At 32.4% G+C, this 14,401-nt stretch overlaps 1 protein-coding gene across 1 annotated transcript; it reads right to left on the bottom strand.

The window, feature by feature from the left end:
• Positions 1-2,753: 2,753 nt before the first annotated feature.
• LOC133173698 (short coiled-coil protein B-like) lies at positions 2,754-14,354 on the bottom strand. The gene is made up of 5 exons (XM_061308700.1): positions 14,156-14,354; positions 9,136-9,195; positions 7,177-7,263; positions 5,673-5,811; positions 2,754-3,421 (listed from the first exon to the last, which is right to left on the bottom strand). Exons 1-5 carry the CDS (start codon positions 14,214-14,216, stop codon positions 3,394-3,396), a joined length of 375 nt encoding a protein of 124 aa, XP_061164684.1. The 5' UTR covers positions 14,217-14,354; the 3' UTR covers positions 2,754-3,393.
• Between the last annotated feature and the right edge of the window lie 47 nt (positions 14,355-14,401).

The raw sequence follows: 14,401 nt of genomic DNA, 5'->3' as shown, positions 1-14,401 counted from the left end.
AAGCATGTGAAATATGAAAGCCATAGCTCCAACCAATCAAAAGTTATGGGCAAGGTTAAAGTTTTTGCGGACAAACAGACAGACAGACGGACAGGGCAAAAACTATATGCCCCTGAATCTTCCATTATGGGGGCAAAAAAATGTTTCTTAAGATCAAGATCTAGTAAATGAAGGCTCTTCCAGATTTCTAAAATTTGAAAAATAAAATCCTTAGCGATGCTTTACAACTATAACTTGATAAAACAAGGTGAAATGGGACATAATTTTTATAGGTAAATGCAATGAAATACTTTAAATAAAAAATGAATATATTTTCTTTATCAGATAAAGGAAATGTATCCAGATTGCCTACAATCTCTCAGAATATGGTAATCTATCTGTTCTTGACCTTTTCTTTAATTATAGGTATTTGGGATTACTTTTGAAATAATTTCAAATTGAATGTCTTGAAAATGCTAAATAAATGACGTTTTCTACATAATTCAATTATACATGTAGCACGGGAAAGGTACGTTTAAATTAATTATGACATCATAATGGATCTAACACCAAAAGACACTTCTAAACTCATTATTTTGACCTTACTACTTGTAACTGTATAAAGTGAAAATTAATACTTCTGCAAATACACCTGTTGGAAAATTGTTCGTGGGGAATCTGTCGTCAATACCAACATTAGCAGTCAATTAGTGGAATGAGGCAAACCGTTATGTCTGTCACTATATTTACATCATCATGTCAGTATCCTTTTCAAAACAATGTCCAATGCACTTTAAAAATGTAATTATCAAGTTACAGACAACTAATGTTTTCCTACTAATCATTATCTACTCCTGAATATATGTATTAGGAAATATACTTCTTGTACCTCATCCCCAAATGTATTGTTTACTACAGGGGGATAATTTTAAGAAGTATCAAACCAAACAAATGTTTTATTAGTGTGCATTTCTAGATGCAACATTTACATGTATGTAAGTTTGATCTGGGGAGGATTTATAATTACTCAGAAATAAAACCTGCTCCAAAAAAAAATTCATTGTTCAATCAAATGGAAAATGCAAGTCAGATCCAGCATTCAAAGCAAGTTTGGTATTGTGTATCCCTATATGCATGACCAATGCAAGTTTTAGTCACCATATAGTTTACAACTACTACAGAGTGGATATGCTTCAGTAACTTACACTGGCCATGTTGGTCAGATCTAGCATCAAAAGCAAGTCTAGAAGTGTACATGCCATGGTGCATCACCCATGCAAGTTTAGTCATCTTAGGGCTTGTATTATTTGGGAATGAGCCTACTCCAAAAACTTCTTCAAACATTTGGAAAATGTAGGTCACATCCAGCATCCAAGCAAGTCTGGTAGGGTACATCCCTAGATGCATCATCCATGCAAGCTTGGTACAGGTAAGGCTTATACTTACTTTGGATTGGGTCTGCTCAAAAAACTGTATTAAATTCCCTTATCCAAAAATGTAGGTTAGATCCAGCATCCGAAGCAAGTCTAGTAGTGTGCATCCCTATATGTATTATCCATGCCACTTTAGTCACCATAAAGCTGAATGGTATCTGGGAAGGGGACTTGCTCCAAAAAGATGGGCAAACAAGGCAAGTAAAATGTCTATTGTGCGACATACGAGAAACTGAAAAAATAAATCTTATGACAAATTTTTCTTGATATTTCATTTAACAAAAACATAAACTTTATGTAAAATCTGCACAATTGACAACAATCTCACAAAGATTGAAATGATTTGTCTTCAAAATATCAAACATGGCAAAAATTATCATTTTTTCATGCTACATGTGAGTGGGTCTTTGCTCCATTTTTTTGAAAGACTATAATCAAAGTATGTAAAACTATTCATATTTCAGTAAACAAAAACATGGAACAAAGTCCCATTATACTTAAAAAAAAACAATTTTATGATAAAACATTCATATTTTCTGAGAAAATTCTAGTCCATTTAGTCAAGGGTCATATCACAAGTTAACATGATTTAAATTTGTCATGAGATGTGTAGTGTAGTGGTTAGAATGTTAGTTTCAAAGAAAAAAATTATAATTTGGATTTTTATTGCTAAGGTTTGAATCCCAAGAATACCACATTTTTTTTTTTCAAACCATAGAAATCAATGCATTTTGCTGAAAGAATTTTCTGCAGAAAAGTCTTGTTTGTCATAGTTTCATACCTATCAATAATAAGAACTTTACTATAAATACTTAATTCACAAGTTGAATATGACTTTTAACATTTGAAGCTATAGGCATTTTGCATGCCTTGTTCACCCATCTTCTTTAACCTGTTCTAAAAACTTCAACCTGCTCCAAAAACATTAACCCGGACATTCCTCTGGAAACTATTGGCAGAAAATGCAGCAATTAAAAACCTTACTGTTATAATGAAACATACTAGAAGCATCATCCATCCAACTCTGATAAATATGGAGCATAAAAATACTTGGAGACAAAACTGCTCCAAAAACTTTAACCTGGTATACCAAATGGCATACTCCAAAAACTTTAACCTGGGATGCCAAATGGCATAGTACAAACTCCCACTAAACTTTGTCAAGGTTAGCTAAAAAAGATGTGTACATGTCTGTTTGCATCCTGTGCAATAAAGGGCATTTTATCCTAGTATAACTTTTTTCTGCATAATTACATGCATCATCAATGATTGGGATATTTAAGTTAGTCTTATGCAATATCATATATCTGAACATTTGATTGCTAAATGAAACACATCATGCACTAATTACATAATTTATTAATTTTACATTTCATTGACACAAAGCATTTATCTAACATAATATCATAATTATGAACATTAAGGCAGTGTAACAATTTTAAAATAAACAAAACAAAAAACACTACTGTAGATTCCTAAATATACGCGAGGAATTAATTATCGCGTAATTACGCGAGAAGCACCACTCGCGAAATAAAATTACTCGCTTTTATTTTTATGGTCCTGAAATCAATGTAAAATCTCTTGATCAACCGTCCACTCGCGAATTATTGTTCTCGCGATTTGACGTCAAAGAGTCATTTCGCGAAAATAAGTACTCGCGAAAAATAAGGAATCTACAGTATATAAACAAAGGGTTATTGCAAAAGCAAAACAATGTCAAATAATGTGTATAATGCCAGACAACCTTTCTTTGTAGTCTTAATGGATTTCATATGAAGGAAGACTATAACAAAAAAATATGAATACGCAAATAAAACTGTCTGATGGACAAGGAAAAATTTGTAGGATTTAATTGTGATTAGTTTTTAAAAGGTTTTCTTTTTCCATTTTGCAATCCTTCAATATTATGGCCTACTTAATGAACTGTTCACTTCCTTGACAGTACACTTTTCTTTGTTATCACTCCTATATTGCACATCTATTTCCCTGGTTTCTTCTTTCCAGATCTACAAATGATCAGTCACATTTAATACTTATATAGCAAAATACATACAAATTTGGTTAACAAAATGCACATACATTAGTAGTCGTTTTCATCTCTCGTGATTATTCATTTCAAAACGGTCATATTATGTACAAAGACATTCAATTCAAAGTACAGATGAATCAAGATCTCATAAGGGACCTCAAAAAATGTTTAAGAGAAAAAGAGTAGGGCTGGGTATTGGCTGGGAATTTCGTATTGTGATATATTGCGATATTTAAAACTATATTGCGATATGTATTGCAATATTTTTAATAACACTTAAAATGCTCTTTTCTTATTTTATTAATCTCCATTTATAATCAGAGTGAATAAAACTACATGTGTATTATAAAATGTTGTAGCCAGAAAAAAGTGCTTGTCGATTTCAATTCAGATTTGCAATGAAATACAACCATACAACAGCAACCTTATTGTTTGGCATGATTGAAAGTGTTTCTGGCATCTTAAATGTCATATATTACTTTAGAAATCCCTAGTTCAAGCAATTTACCGATATACTGATACTGGAAAAACGTATTGCAATACGATATTTTTTGTGGATGAATCGCAATATACCGGAACATCGATATTATTGCGCAGCCCTACAAAAGAGAAAAGAAATCCAGAATATTTTGGTCTGATCATTATGGTTCTATTATTATATTTGCTGAAAGATATTGGCACATTTTCTTTCATATTTTTCTGGTAACTCACTTGATTTCAACAATTGGAATTTTGACTTATTCAATATTCGCAAGTGAGTTAAGGCTAAGTATAGGCATGTCTTTGCATATGAACTAATAAAAATGCACAAGAGGTGTCTAGAGAAAGTTTAAATTCATTTTCTTTTACATACTTAGTTCCCAAGACATGTTATAGCCAGTGCACATTATGATGTCATTGTTCTTTACTACTCAAGGTAATAAAACACATCAACAAACATCTACGGCACAAGGGCATACCCTATTTAATTTTATATTAATAATGTATAATTCTAAGAAGAATATTCTAAAGATGAATAAAAGTGCTGCACAAATCCTATGCATTTTCTCATTTGATAAGAATTTGAGGAAACTTACACCAGACCGTGAATTTTTACCCTGTTTCAACTCAAATCTATACAAATAGTAACTAAGCAATTAAGCTGTCGATATTTGTACAGCAACATCATGAATCCCTGAAATATTTTGCTTTTAATAAGACCCTGTTTCTGTAAAATTAAATAGGGTATGCCCTTGGGTCAAAGTTTTTTTGTTAATGTTCTTTATATCTTTGTGTAGTATAGAGCAATGACGACATAATGTGTACCATCATTTAAGCTATCAAGAGTTCACCTGAAATTCCAAGTCACAGTAATCTCAACTTGCTAATGTGTAGCATTTTTATGTGTATGTAATGTTAAACCTCGATTCATGTTGCCACATAATTTTATATACTTAATACATAACATTTTTACACAAAACCTATCATGGCTTTGTATTTATAGAATTCTTCGGTGTGTTTATAGCAAGGTTTTGAAGCTGTTACACATATGACTTATCAGTGCACTAGGAGACTGCCAAATTCATTTACTTAAAAGTAGTCAATTATTGTCTCAAATAAGGTACGGTACAAGAAAACTAAATTTTACTCTTAAACATGTATATTCAAAATCATCACAAATGGTAAGAAAGTACTGAGTAAATAGGAATTTTTATAATAGAAGTCCTTTAACAATTCTTGCATTAATTAGTCCCCTACCGGTGAAACCGGAGAGGACTATAGGTTTCCTCTGAGTCTGTCCGTCTGTCTGTCTGTCCAGCTGTCTGTCAGTCTGTTCCACTTGGTTCTCCGCACTTTTTTTCTTAACGCTTGCAGATATTGAGCTGATTTTGGTATACGAGTGAATCTCGATGAGTTACAGATCAAGTTTGCATTTCGTTCCGTTTCAATGATTTTTGACGGATTTCGACCTTCTCAATTTTTCAGGGTTTTCCGCACTTTTTTTTCTAAACGCTTGCAGATATTGAGCTGATTTTTGGTGTGTGACTTTACCTTGATGAGTTATAGATCAAGTATGCATTTTGTTCTACTTCACTGATTTTTTACAAAATTATGGCATTTTCAATTTTTAACGGGAACCAGATTACACTTGCTGGTAGGGGACTAATATTGCTAATGCAATACTCTCAGAATGCTTGTTTTCATAGAAACCAGGTTATGAAATCAAATGACAGTAAAAAGTATCCTACTTTTTCTTTGACTTTGCATCAGTGGATTGGAAAACACTGCTTGCTGTCATTAAGTTCTCTATGTATTGTCCTAAAACTTGGTTCTCGGATTTCAGCTTCAGATTTTCTTCCTTTACCGAGTCAACCCTGGAGGAGAGATCTGTGATGGAAAAAAATATAGCTTGATTTTAGAAGTTGTCTATTGGCCACAATACACACCTGAGTCATATTTCTCCTTCTGACTGATTATGAAATTAAATTCCTTACCATAGCTCCAACCTAAGCCAAAGGTCTTATTATCAACAATTTTAATCAGTGAATCATAAATGAGAATACAAATGTTGTTTTTTTAAAAAAAAAAAAAAAAAAAAAAAAAAAAAAAAGAAAAAAAAAAAAAAAAAAAGAAACATATGACTGATGTTGCTGAGAAATTCATTTAAGAAATGAACTTAATTTTTGAAGATTCATGAGGGCATGAACTACGACGCTTCACGCCGGCATATTTCATGAAGCACGTTTATAGCGCTTCATGATAAATATGCTGGCATGAAGCGTCGTAGTTCATGTACCTCATGAATTTTCAAAAATTAAATCCATTTCTTATATTTACATTATTTTCTGATGAGTTTCCACAAATTACATCATTCAACTGTCATTTTTAAAGCAAAACAGTTTGCACTATAGTTTTGACCTCAAGTACGGTATTATGATGTAACAATGGAGATATTCATGCTCATCCATGGTAGTTCATGAGAACAGTCTTCTAATTTGCAAAGAATCTTCAGGAAAAATATTTGGAAATGTAAAAATAAATAAATGAACATTATGTACTGCTATATGAAACTTTGGATCCTTTTTGTAGCCTTAGTAAGTAAAGGAGAATACAGAAACAACTGCTCACTGGAGGCTTAAATATGTAGCATTAAATTAACACCTTCAATTAGCCATTTCACAATAACTGCGGTACTACTCTTTTGCAGGGCAATCTAGTAATGTTTGGCAAAGTTTTTGATAGATAATTAAATGACATATATTAAACAATTGCTTTTAAATCATATTTTACCAAAATATATCATTTTGCCCTGCAAAAGAGTAGTACAGTATTTATCGTGAAACAGTCCATGATGTATCAAGTATCATATTACTAAATGTACTGTACGTGTACATAAATTGGCATATTCAAAATTTAGCGCAATCACTGGGTATGGAGTTGTTGGCAAAATCATGAATTAGCGCTATACATGTCCATGCCGTATATTGTATTTATAAATGATTTCTTAGCGGTATTCATGAATTAGCGCATTGTTGTCTGCGCCAAAGCCGCTAAAATATGAAGTCTGCTTTTTAAAGTACACATGCAGTAATTAAACGAAGAGTAATGAGAAAGGTAGAAAAATGAAAACTTTATTTTTCAACAGTAATTCTATTTAGTATAGTTCTAAATTCAAAGGTAGATTTCAAATGTAAGTAGCTTTCTAAAAATATCGAAAGATCTTTTTCAAATATATTTATTCATTCAACATACCATCAAGGGTGTTTTGGAGTTCCATAACTTGATTTATCAGTCTTTGTTTCTCTTCCAGCTCATCTGGATTAGCATCAGGATCTAAACCTTCATATTAAATGGTAAAAAGTTAAAGTTTACTTTAAAAAAATCATATTACTATCCTTTAAACCAGCAAACTCTTTGAATAAATCCCCTCCTTATCATTTTACCCTCATTAATTTTCAACAAGAGGTCTTGGGTCACTTAAATCACTAAGGCCCTGCTGTTCTTCGCCGCTATATATTTGTATGTAAAATTTTGATCACATATTGTGACAAGTGTTATGATTTGAACACTTAATTAAATCTACACTACTGAAGGTGCTTCCATATAAATATGGCTAATAATGGCTTTGATGTTCTTGAAATTTTTTCTATATATTCTTAGGTATATAACTCTGATCACTGATTTTGGCCTCGCCCTACCCCATGGGTTAAGATTTCAAGATTTGAGCAAACTTCAATCTACACTACTGTATGCTTCTATATAAATATAACTAATCATGGCTTTGTTGTTCTTGAGAAGAAGATTTTTAAAGACTTTTCCTAAATATTCCCATGTTTAACTTTGAATGCCCAATGAGGCCCCACCCTATCTCAGGTTCATGATTTAAACAAACTTGAATCTACACTTCCTGACTCTGCTTCCATATTAATGTGACTGGTCATAGCTTTCCTTCCATATTAGTGTGACTAATCATAGCTTTGCTTATCTTGACAAGAAGATTTGAAAGATTTTTTTCTATATATTTAAAATTTTAAATGCCAATTGTGCCCCCACCCTACCCCGGGGATCATGATTTGAACAAACTCAAATCTACTTTATAGGAAGATGCTTCCATATTTATATGACTAATCATGGCTTTGCTGTTCTAGAGAAGATTTTTAAACATTTTTCCTATAAAATATTACATAAATTTTTATCGCCAGTTCTGGTTCAACCCTACCCCTCAGGCCCTGGGGTCATGATTTGAATAAATTTGAATCTGCACTACCTGATGATGCTACCAAAATATACATACATACATACATATATATATATATATATATATATATATATATATATATATATATATATATATATATATATATATATATATATATATATATATACATGTATATATATATGACAAATCATGGCTTTGCTGTTTTCGGCAATGAAGATTTTATAGATTTTTTCCCTATATATTCCTGTGTTAAAGTTGAACTTTCAACTGCGGCCCTGCCCTAGCACGGGGGTCATAATTTGAACAAACTTGAATGTACACTATATAATAAAGCTTACAGATAAGTTTCATCTTTTCTGGCCCAGTGGTTCCCAAGAAGAATTTTACAAAATGCCATTAAATTTTCACCAATTCTTTTTTATCTCCCTTTCATTTAGGGTGTGGCCCTTCATTTGAACAAACTTATATTCTCTTCTCTCCCAGGGATACTCTGTGTCAATTTTGGTTGAAATTGGCCAAGTGGTTCTGGAGAAGATGAAATTGTTAAAAGTTAATCAGAGGACAACAACGATGACAATGACAAACAATGGACAAATTTCAATCAGAAAGCTCCATTGAGTCTTGGGCTCAGGTGAGCTAAACAAAGGTAAGACTGCTGTTATAAACAATATTTGCATGGCCATAGGACCCGGGGAGGGGGCAGATCCCCCAACAATTTTGCTTATGTATAGTTTACGAGAAAACTGAACTACTTTATTACCTGTGCCCCCTTGAATCTTTTTTTTATTTGCTTCTCAAGGAATTTATAGTTGGTAGTGCCCCCCCCCCAAACAGAAAATGTTTGGCTATGCCCCCTCCCCCCCTCCCTCCCCCCCTTTAAAAAAAGAACCAAACACAAAATCTAAATTACTTTCTAAATGCAGAAAAAATCTCAAAAAGCTATTACATTGTAAATAATTCTTTTTAATAAAATTTGATAGGCAGTGACTTACTGTTGAATCCTTCAATGGACAGTCCTGTCTGGTTTAGGAAATTTTTATTTGAAAGTTCACCTGCATTGAAAAAAAAATGCCATGAAATCCAAAATAGTTTTTAGCAACATTAACAAAATACTTTGAAATCATGGATGTAATATTTACTAAAATTTCAAAATAATAACAAAAATGGCTGCATTGATAGCTTATAATTTTAGACAAGAAAATCAAACTCTTACACTGAAACATATATTTATCAGTTAACCTATACCTTCATTACTTTAAGAAAAAAAACCCAGCCCATCCAAACCCTGGGGTAATGACTATTTTAAAACAAAACTCAGTATGATCTTTATGGGGATGTGAATTTGAATATCAAAGCCTTAATTTTCTATAAAAGAAGATTTTAAGAGATTTTTCTAATATCATTTCCTATGTAAAACATTGAATCCTTATTGCGGCCCTATCACACTTCATGTGTTTAAAGTTTCACTTGATTTTGTTCTTTTTGAGTGTGATTTAAAGAAGATTTTTTTTTAAATAATTAACATATGGACCCATACTTTGTTCCTTATTTCTAGGGACTTATAAATATAAGTACTTACACGAATTCTTTAACCAAAGTTAATTTCAGTTGTATGTTTTAAGAAGTTGAAAATGTACAGTTGTGCAGAAAATATGTACAGGTGACTCTCAATCTCTCAAAGTTCAACGGACCTTTAAAAAAGTTCTCGAGATAGAGGGGTTCAAGAGATCAAAAGGGAAAAGAAATCCATAATTTTCAGGTCCGATTATTATGGTTCTATTATTACGTCTACCGGTCCCAAAGGGGTTGGTTGCCACTGAGCGGCAACTAACCCCTTTGAGCATGCGCTAGGAAATGTCCGTGTTTAAAATTCATTCATATTTTACTGGAAATTCACTTGATTTAAAACAACAAAAACGGTATCTTGATTAAGGTCAGACGATACGTTCCTCAAATGTCTGTTTTGTATACCTTTGAATTATTTGGAAAATATTCAAAATTTTAATTACCTTCTGATTTCTAAACTGGTTTCTAATTGTCTTAAAAAAATGAAACACCAAAAACATGTGTTATTGGCTAATTAAGTTTTTTCCAAAGGGATTTTATAGGAAAAACATCCTCTGGTATCTTGCACAAATGCCTGGTAAGGTACTATCTCAATTTTTTGCGAGTAAACATGTTAAAGTAGCAATACTTCAATGACAAAATCTTAGAAAAAATTATATATTATTGAGGAACGTATTGTCTGTCCTTAATTAAATAAGGAAAAAACTTTCAGTTTCAATATTTATTTGTTTTGTTTTAATTTCATTACTGCGTTCAGATAGTTTTTGATGCAAATTTTCAGTTATTGAGATTGCGATTATGTACAATGGTTGCCCTACTGTGATTCACAGTGTAGAAATCGAATAAAACTTCATAATTTATGAGAAATATTTCATATGCCTATAATTTACACTCTCAAAATCCTCATCTCGCTGACCATGCTGACTGCCAAGGTAAAATCAGTCATGAACAGTCAACAGCTATCTGTTTTTTTAATTGACCAATTATTTAATTATCAACTCTGGGACAAAACAGGGGTCTAGTGTCACCTATGTAAACACATACTTAACTATGGCTGCATTGATAGCTAATAATTTTAGACAAGAAAAATCAAACTCTTACACTGAAACATATATATTTATCAGTTAACCTATACCTTCATTACTTTAAGAAATCAAAGTACTGTGAGTACTGATAGACGGTGGCATGGATGATTTTGTTTGATTTTTTGTTTTAATTAAAACGTCCCTATCGGGAATTTTTCACTCATAATGAGATGCCACCATTGCCATTGGTGGGCTGCAAATTTTATATCTATACTCAGCACTCTGGGCCATTGTGCAGTGAGGGATCTTTTTTTTCTGGCAAGCACTTACTGCGACACGGGACCTCAGTTTGACGGTCTTGAATCCGAAGGACCGGTCTCCACGTCCTGCAGTGGGATTCGAACCCGCGACTTAAGGATCGACTCCTTACTCCTTGACTCTAGAGCAAACGCTCTAATTACTGGCCACTGACATGAATGAATTAAATTAAATAAAATGATATGAGAATCTGTAAAATGATATGGAAATTATGAAAGTTTGTTGCAATTTTTCACAATACATGTATTTGATGAGTTATTATATATTTGCGTCAGTATGATGAGGACATGTATTAATTAAAGTTGTTAAACAATTTATTGCATGAAATTTTCTACATTTATTTAGTTTTATTATAAAATAATGTTTAAAGAAAAAAAATGCGCTGAAATGCCAGAAACGAAAGCTTGATCATTTCAATCTGTTTTTTTTTTCATTAATTAATCCTTAAAACAATTCATTTTACCCTAAATGTTAAGTTAAGGGAATCAAAGGTTCTTATATATCCATGTGGTGACCGGACATATTTATTTTAAGATAGCTTTCTATACATGCATGTGTGGTTCCATTTAGGCACTCTTCCAAGTTAGATGTGCATTTTTTTTAGCAGAAATGTGTTTGAGATTTTTGAGGAACAATTAATAAACCTATTGTGAGTTGCAGATATGAGCGAGTATCAGTAAATTCCGAATTCATTGTACTTTCTTCGCATAATTTGAAAATAATCTTATCAGCATGCATTTCAGCGATATCAAGTATCAAATGAAAAAGTTAAATTTTACAACAAAAAGTGTCATGAAATCTTGGTGTTTTGAAGTTAGAAATTGTGATTTTATAATTTAAAATCTTATACTCAGTGGTTAATTATCAAATTTTGCTAATCTGGAATAAAATTGAACTCACAGTATTTTTTTAAACAAAAACTAACTTTTCTTAAATTATATGGTAAAAAGGGAAATGATGAATCACTTTTGGCGTTGTACTGTATATTGTGCGACATAAATTATATGCTGAAAGATAATGAAATAGACTTTATCTTTGGATCCCCATTTTTGCCAAATTTCCAGTAATTTACTTATTTCTATAAGGTTGAAAGACTTTGAGAATTGTACAGTAGTTTTACCTTTTTGTTTGATATATATATACTGTTCGAAAAGAAGAGAAAAAAAAGAACAGAATAACAAAATATCTTTCACCCTCTATTTCTCTTAATATCTTAAGATGCACCAGTCTGACCCCGCTAGTCATTGTGTAATACGAAGTTTTGAAAACACATGTAGGAGAAGACTGCCCTATATTAAGTCAACTGAATTCGCAAGAAAATCCTAATATTTCATGTACATGTATTTGTGTAGCTTTTTTCTTACACTTTTTAAAGGGTAAATTTTATTCGAGGCACGATAGAATTTTCAAATACAAATGAAATATACGGGTAACTTTTGTTCGTCACAGTCCTATAATTATAGCTTTGATAAATTAGCATCCTTTCAATAGTTTTTGTGTCCGAGATAATTAGGCAACGACTTTTGTTTTCAGATAGAACCGTAATAAACTTTCCAAAATGGCATCGTATCTGCCTTCAACAACTCTCTTTTATGTAAACTTTAAGAGGACATGATTTTTTTTTCCATTCCGAAAATATATCTTTTTCTAATATAGTATCGTCAACAGATACTAGAAATTCAAATAATCAAAAGACACGTAAAATTTCAATAAACTGTATAAGTATTATTGTATAACAATTCCACAAAACGTCTCAAAAAAACATTTAAAGGCAGAGGTTTTCAACCGGTCGGTTTTCCTCAGGTAAGTTTGGTGTGGGGTGGAGCTTAATTGAAATGGCTGTGAAGCCCCGAGGAAACTAAGCTGGCTTGTGTATACCTACCTATATACACATGCTAAATTTTTTATGTAGACTGATTCCTTTAGTTCAATTCTTTTTTTTTTAAAATATGTTTGAATAAAGGAGACAATTTTAGTTTAATTTTTGCATTAATAAATTTCATGCAGTTCTGCAACAAGGAATACGCAGTCCTCGAATCATGTTAACTGAATTTTCGGAAATGGAGAAATTTGGGGATCAACGCTTTCCAAGCATGGAGTATCTCGAAATTAGGGAATACCAAATTGGGAACATCTCGTAATAAGCGTTTGTCACACATCCAACAGCGAAGATCATGCCGAGAGTGTGTTGGTTTAACAATAATTATTTTATTTCCTAAGATGGTAAGGTGTAATGTGAAACCATTATCCATAAATATCTTCCCCCAGATTTTTTTTTTTTACTTTTAATAAATTTTATTGAAATTTTACATTTACACAACGTAGAAAAGGCCGTGTGTACGAACTGACTTTTTGCATTTGTTTCATGTTCAGCAAACTTTATGTATGAATTGACTTCTGTGGTTTGCATACGAATTGACTCCTTATATACGAATCAGATTTGTACGAATTAACATCAAGTCGGCGTAATTTAATGAATATTCATGAGGCGAGAAATATTATAACGGCAAATATCAGGAATTACACTTTGCTCCCATCAACAAAATGTCATTGAAATAACTTGAGAACCATGTACATTTTATTTTCGAACATCGAAACGACCCCACTTTCATTATTTTGTCTCTGCAAAAATCACCGCTAGGGTCCCCGTGATTTTACACAATTGTTTATTCATCGCCCAGACCATCAGCAATAGCCTGTGGCTATAAATAGCCACCGTCTAAAAAGACAGCCCATCTCTAACCCCCGATATTCAATGTATACAGGTAAGTCATGATTGAATTTAATTTCACGCTTGATTGGCGTACATGCAAAATTATCACTTTGAGAGACCGAGAGTAAAAAAACAATGAAATATGTGAAGTGTGGCCCAGGACTATAGGTTTGAGCCTCAGATAGAGAACTTCAAGAAATTGGAATTTTGAGAGATCGGAAGTAAATTTGCTAGTATATAGAGGGAAAAACGGGACCAGGGTTTAACTTCGAGAGATAGAGAACTTCGAAAATCGGAGTTCGAGCCATCGATAGTTAACTGTATATATATAGTAAGGAAGAAGGGGGGGGGGTTAGTGATTGTTGCAAGGGCTCAATTTTGTGGACGTACCATTGTCACTATCACTTGAAAGCGGTACACTGTACAAACTGTCTCGATTGATATCCGTCATGTTACTGTAGATCGGCGAACTGGCTGTAATTCAATGACTATACGTGCTACTGGACAGTGTAAACAGTGAACTGTCACAACCTGACGGATCGAGATGCCTCAATGATCGTATTTACACTTCATTTCTCAGTTTGCAATCCTGTAGAAATAAAAGGATTAATGTAGAAAAAGCTAACTTAACTTAGT

The sequence above is a fragment of the Saccostrea echinata genome, unplaced genomic scaffold (assembly GCF_033153115.1).
Source record: "Saccostrea echinata isolate AGI-Se365-2 ecotype Australia unplaced genomic scaffold, CSIRO_AGI_Sech_v1 ptg000056l, whole genome shotgun sequence".
Lineage (NCBI taxonomy): Eukaryota > Metazoa > Mollusca > Bivalvia > Ostreida > Ostreidae > Saccostrea > Saccostrea echinata.
Note: the sequence above shows the minus strand (reverse complement) of the source record. Positions and strands in the feature narration are given on the sequence as shown.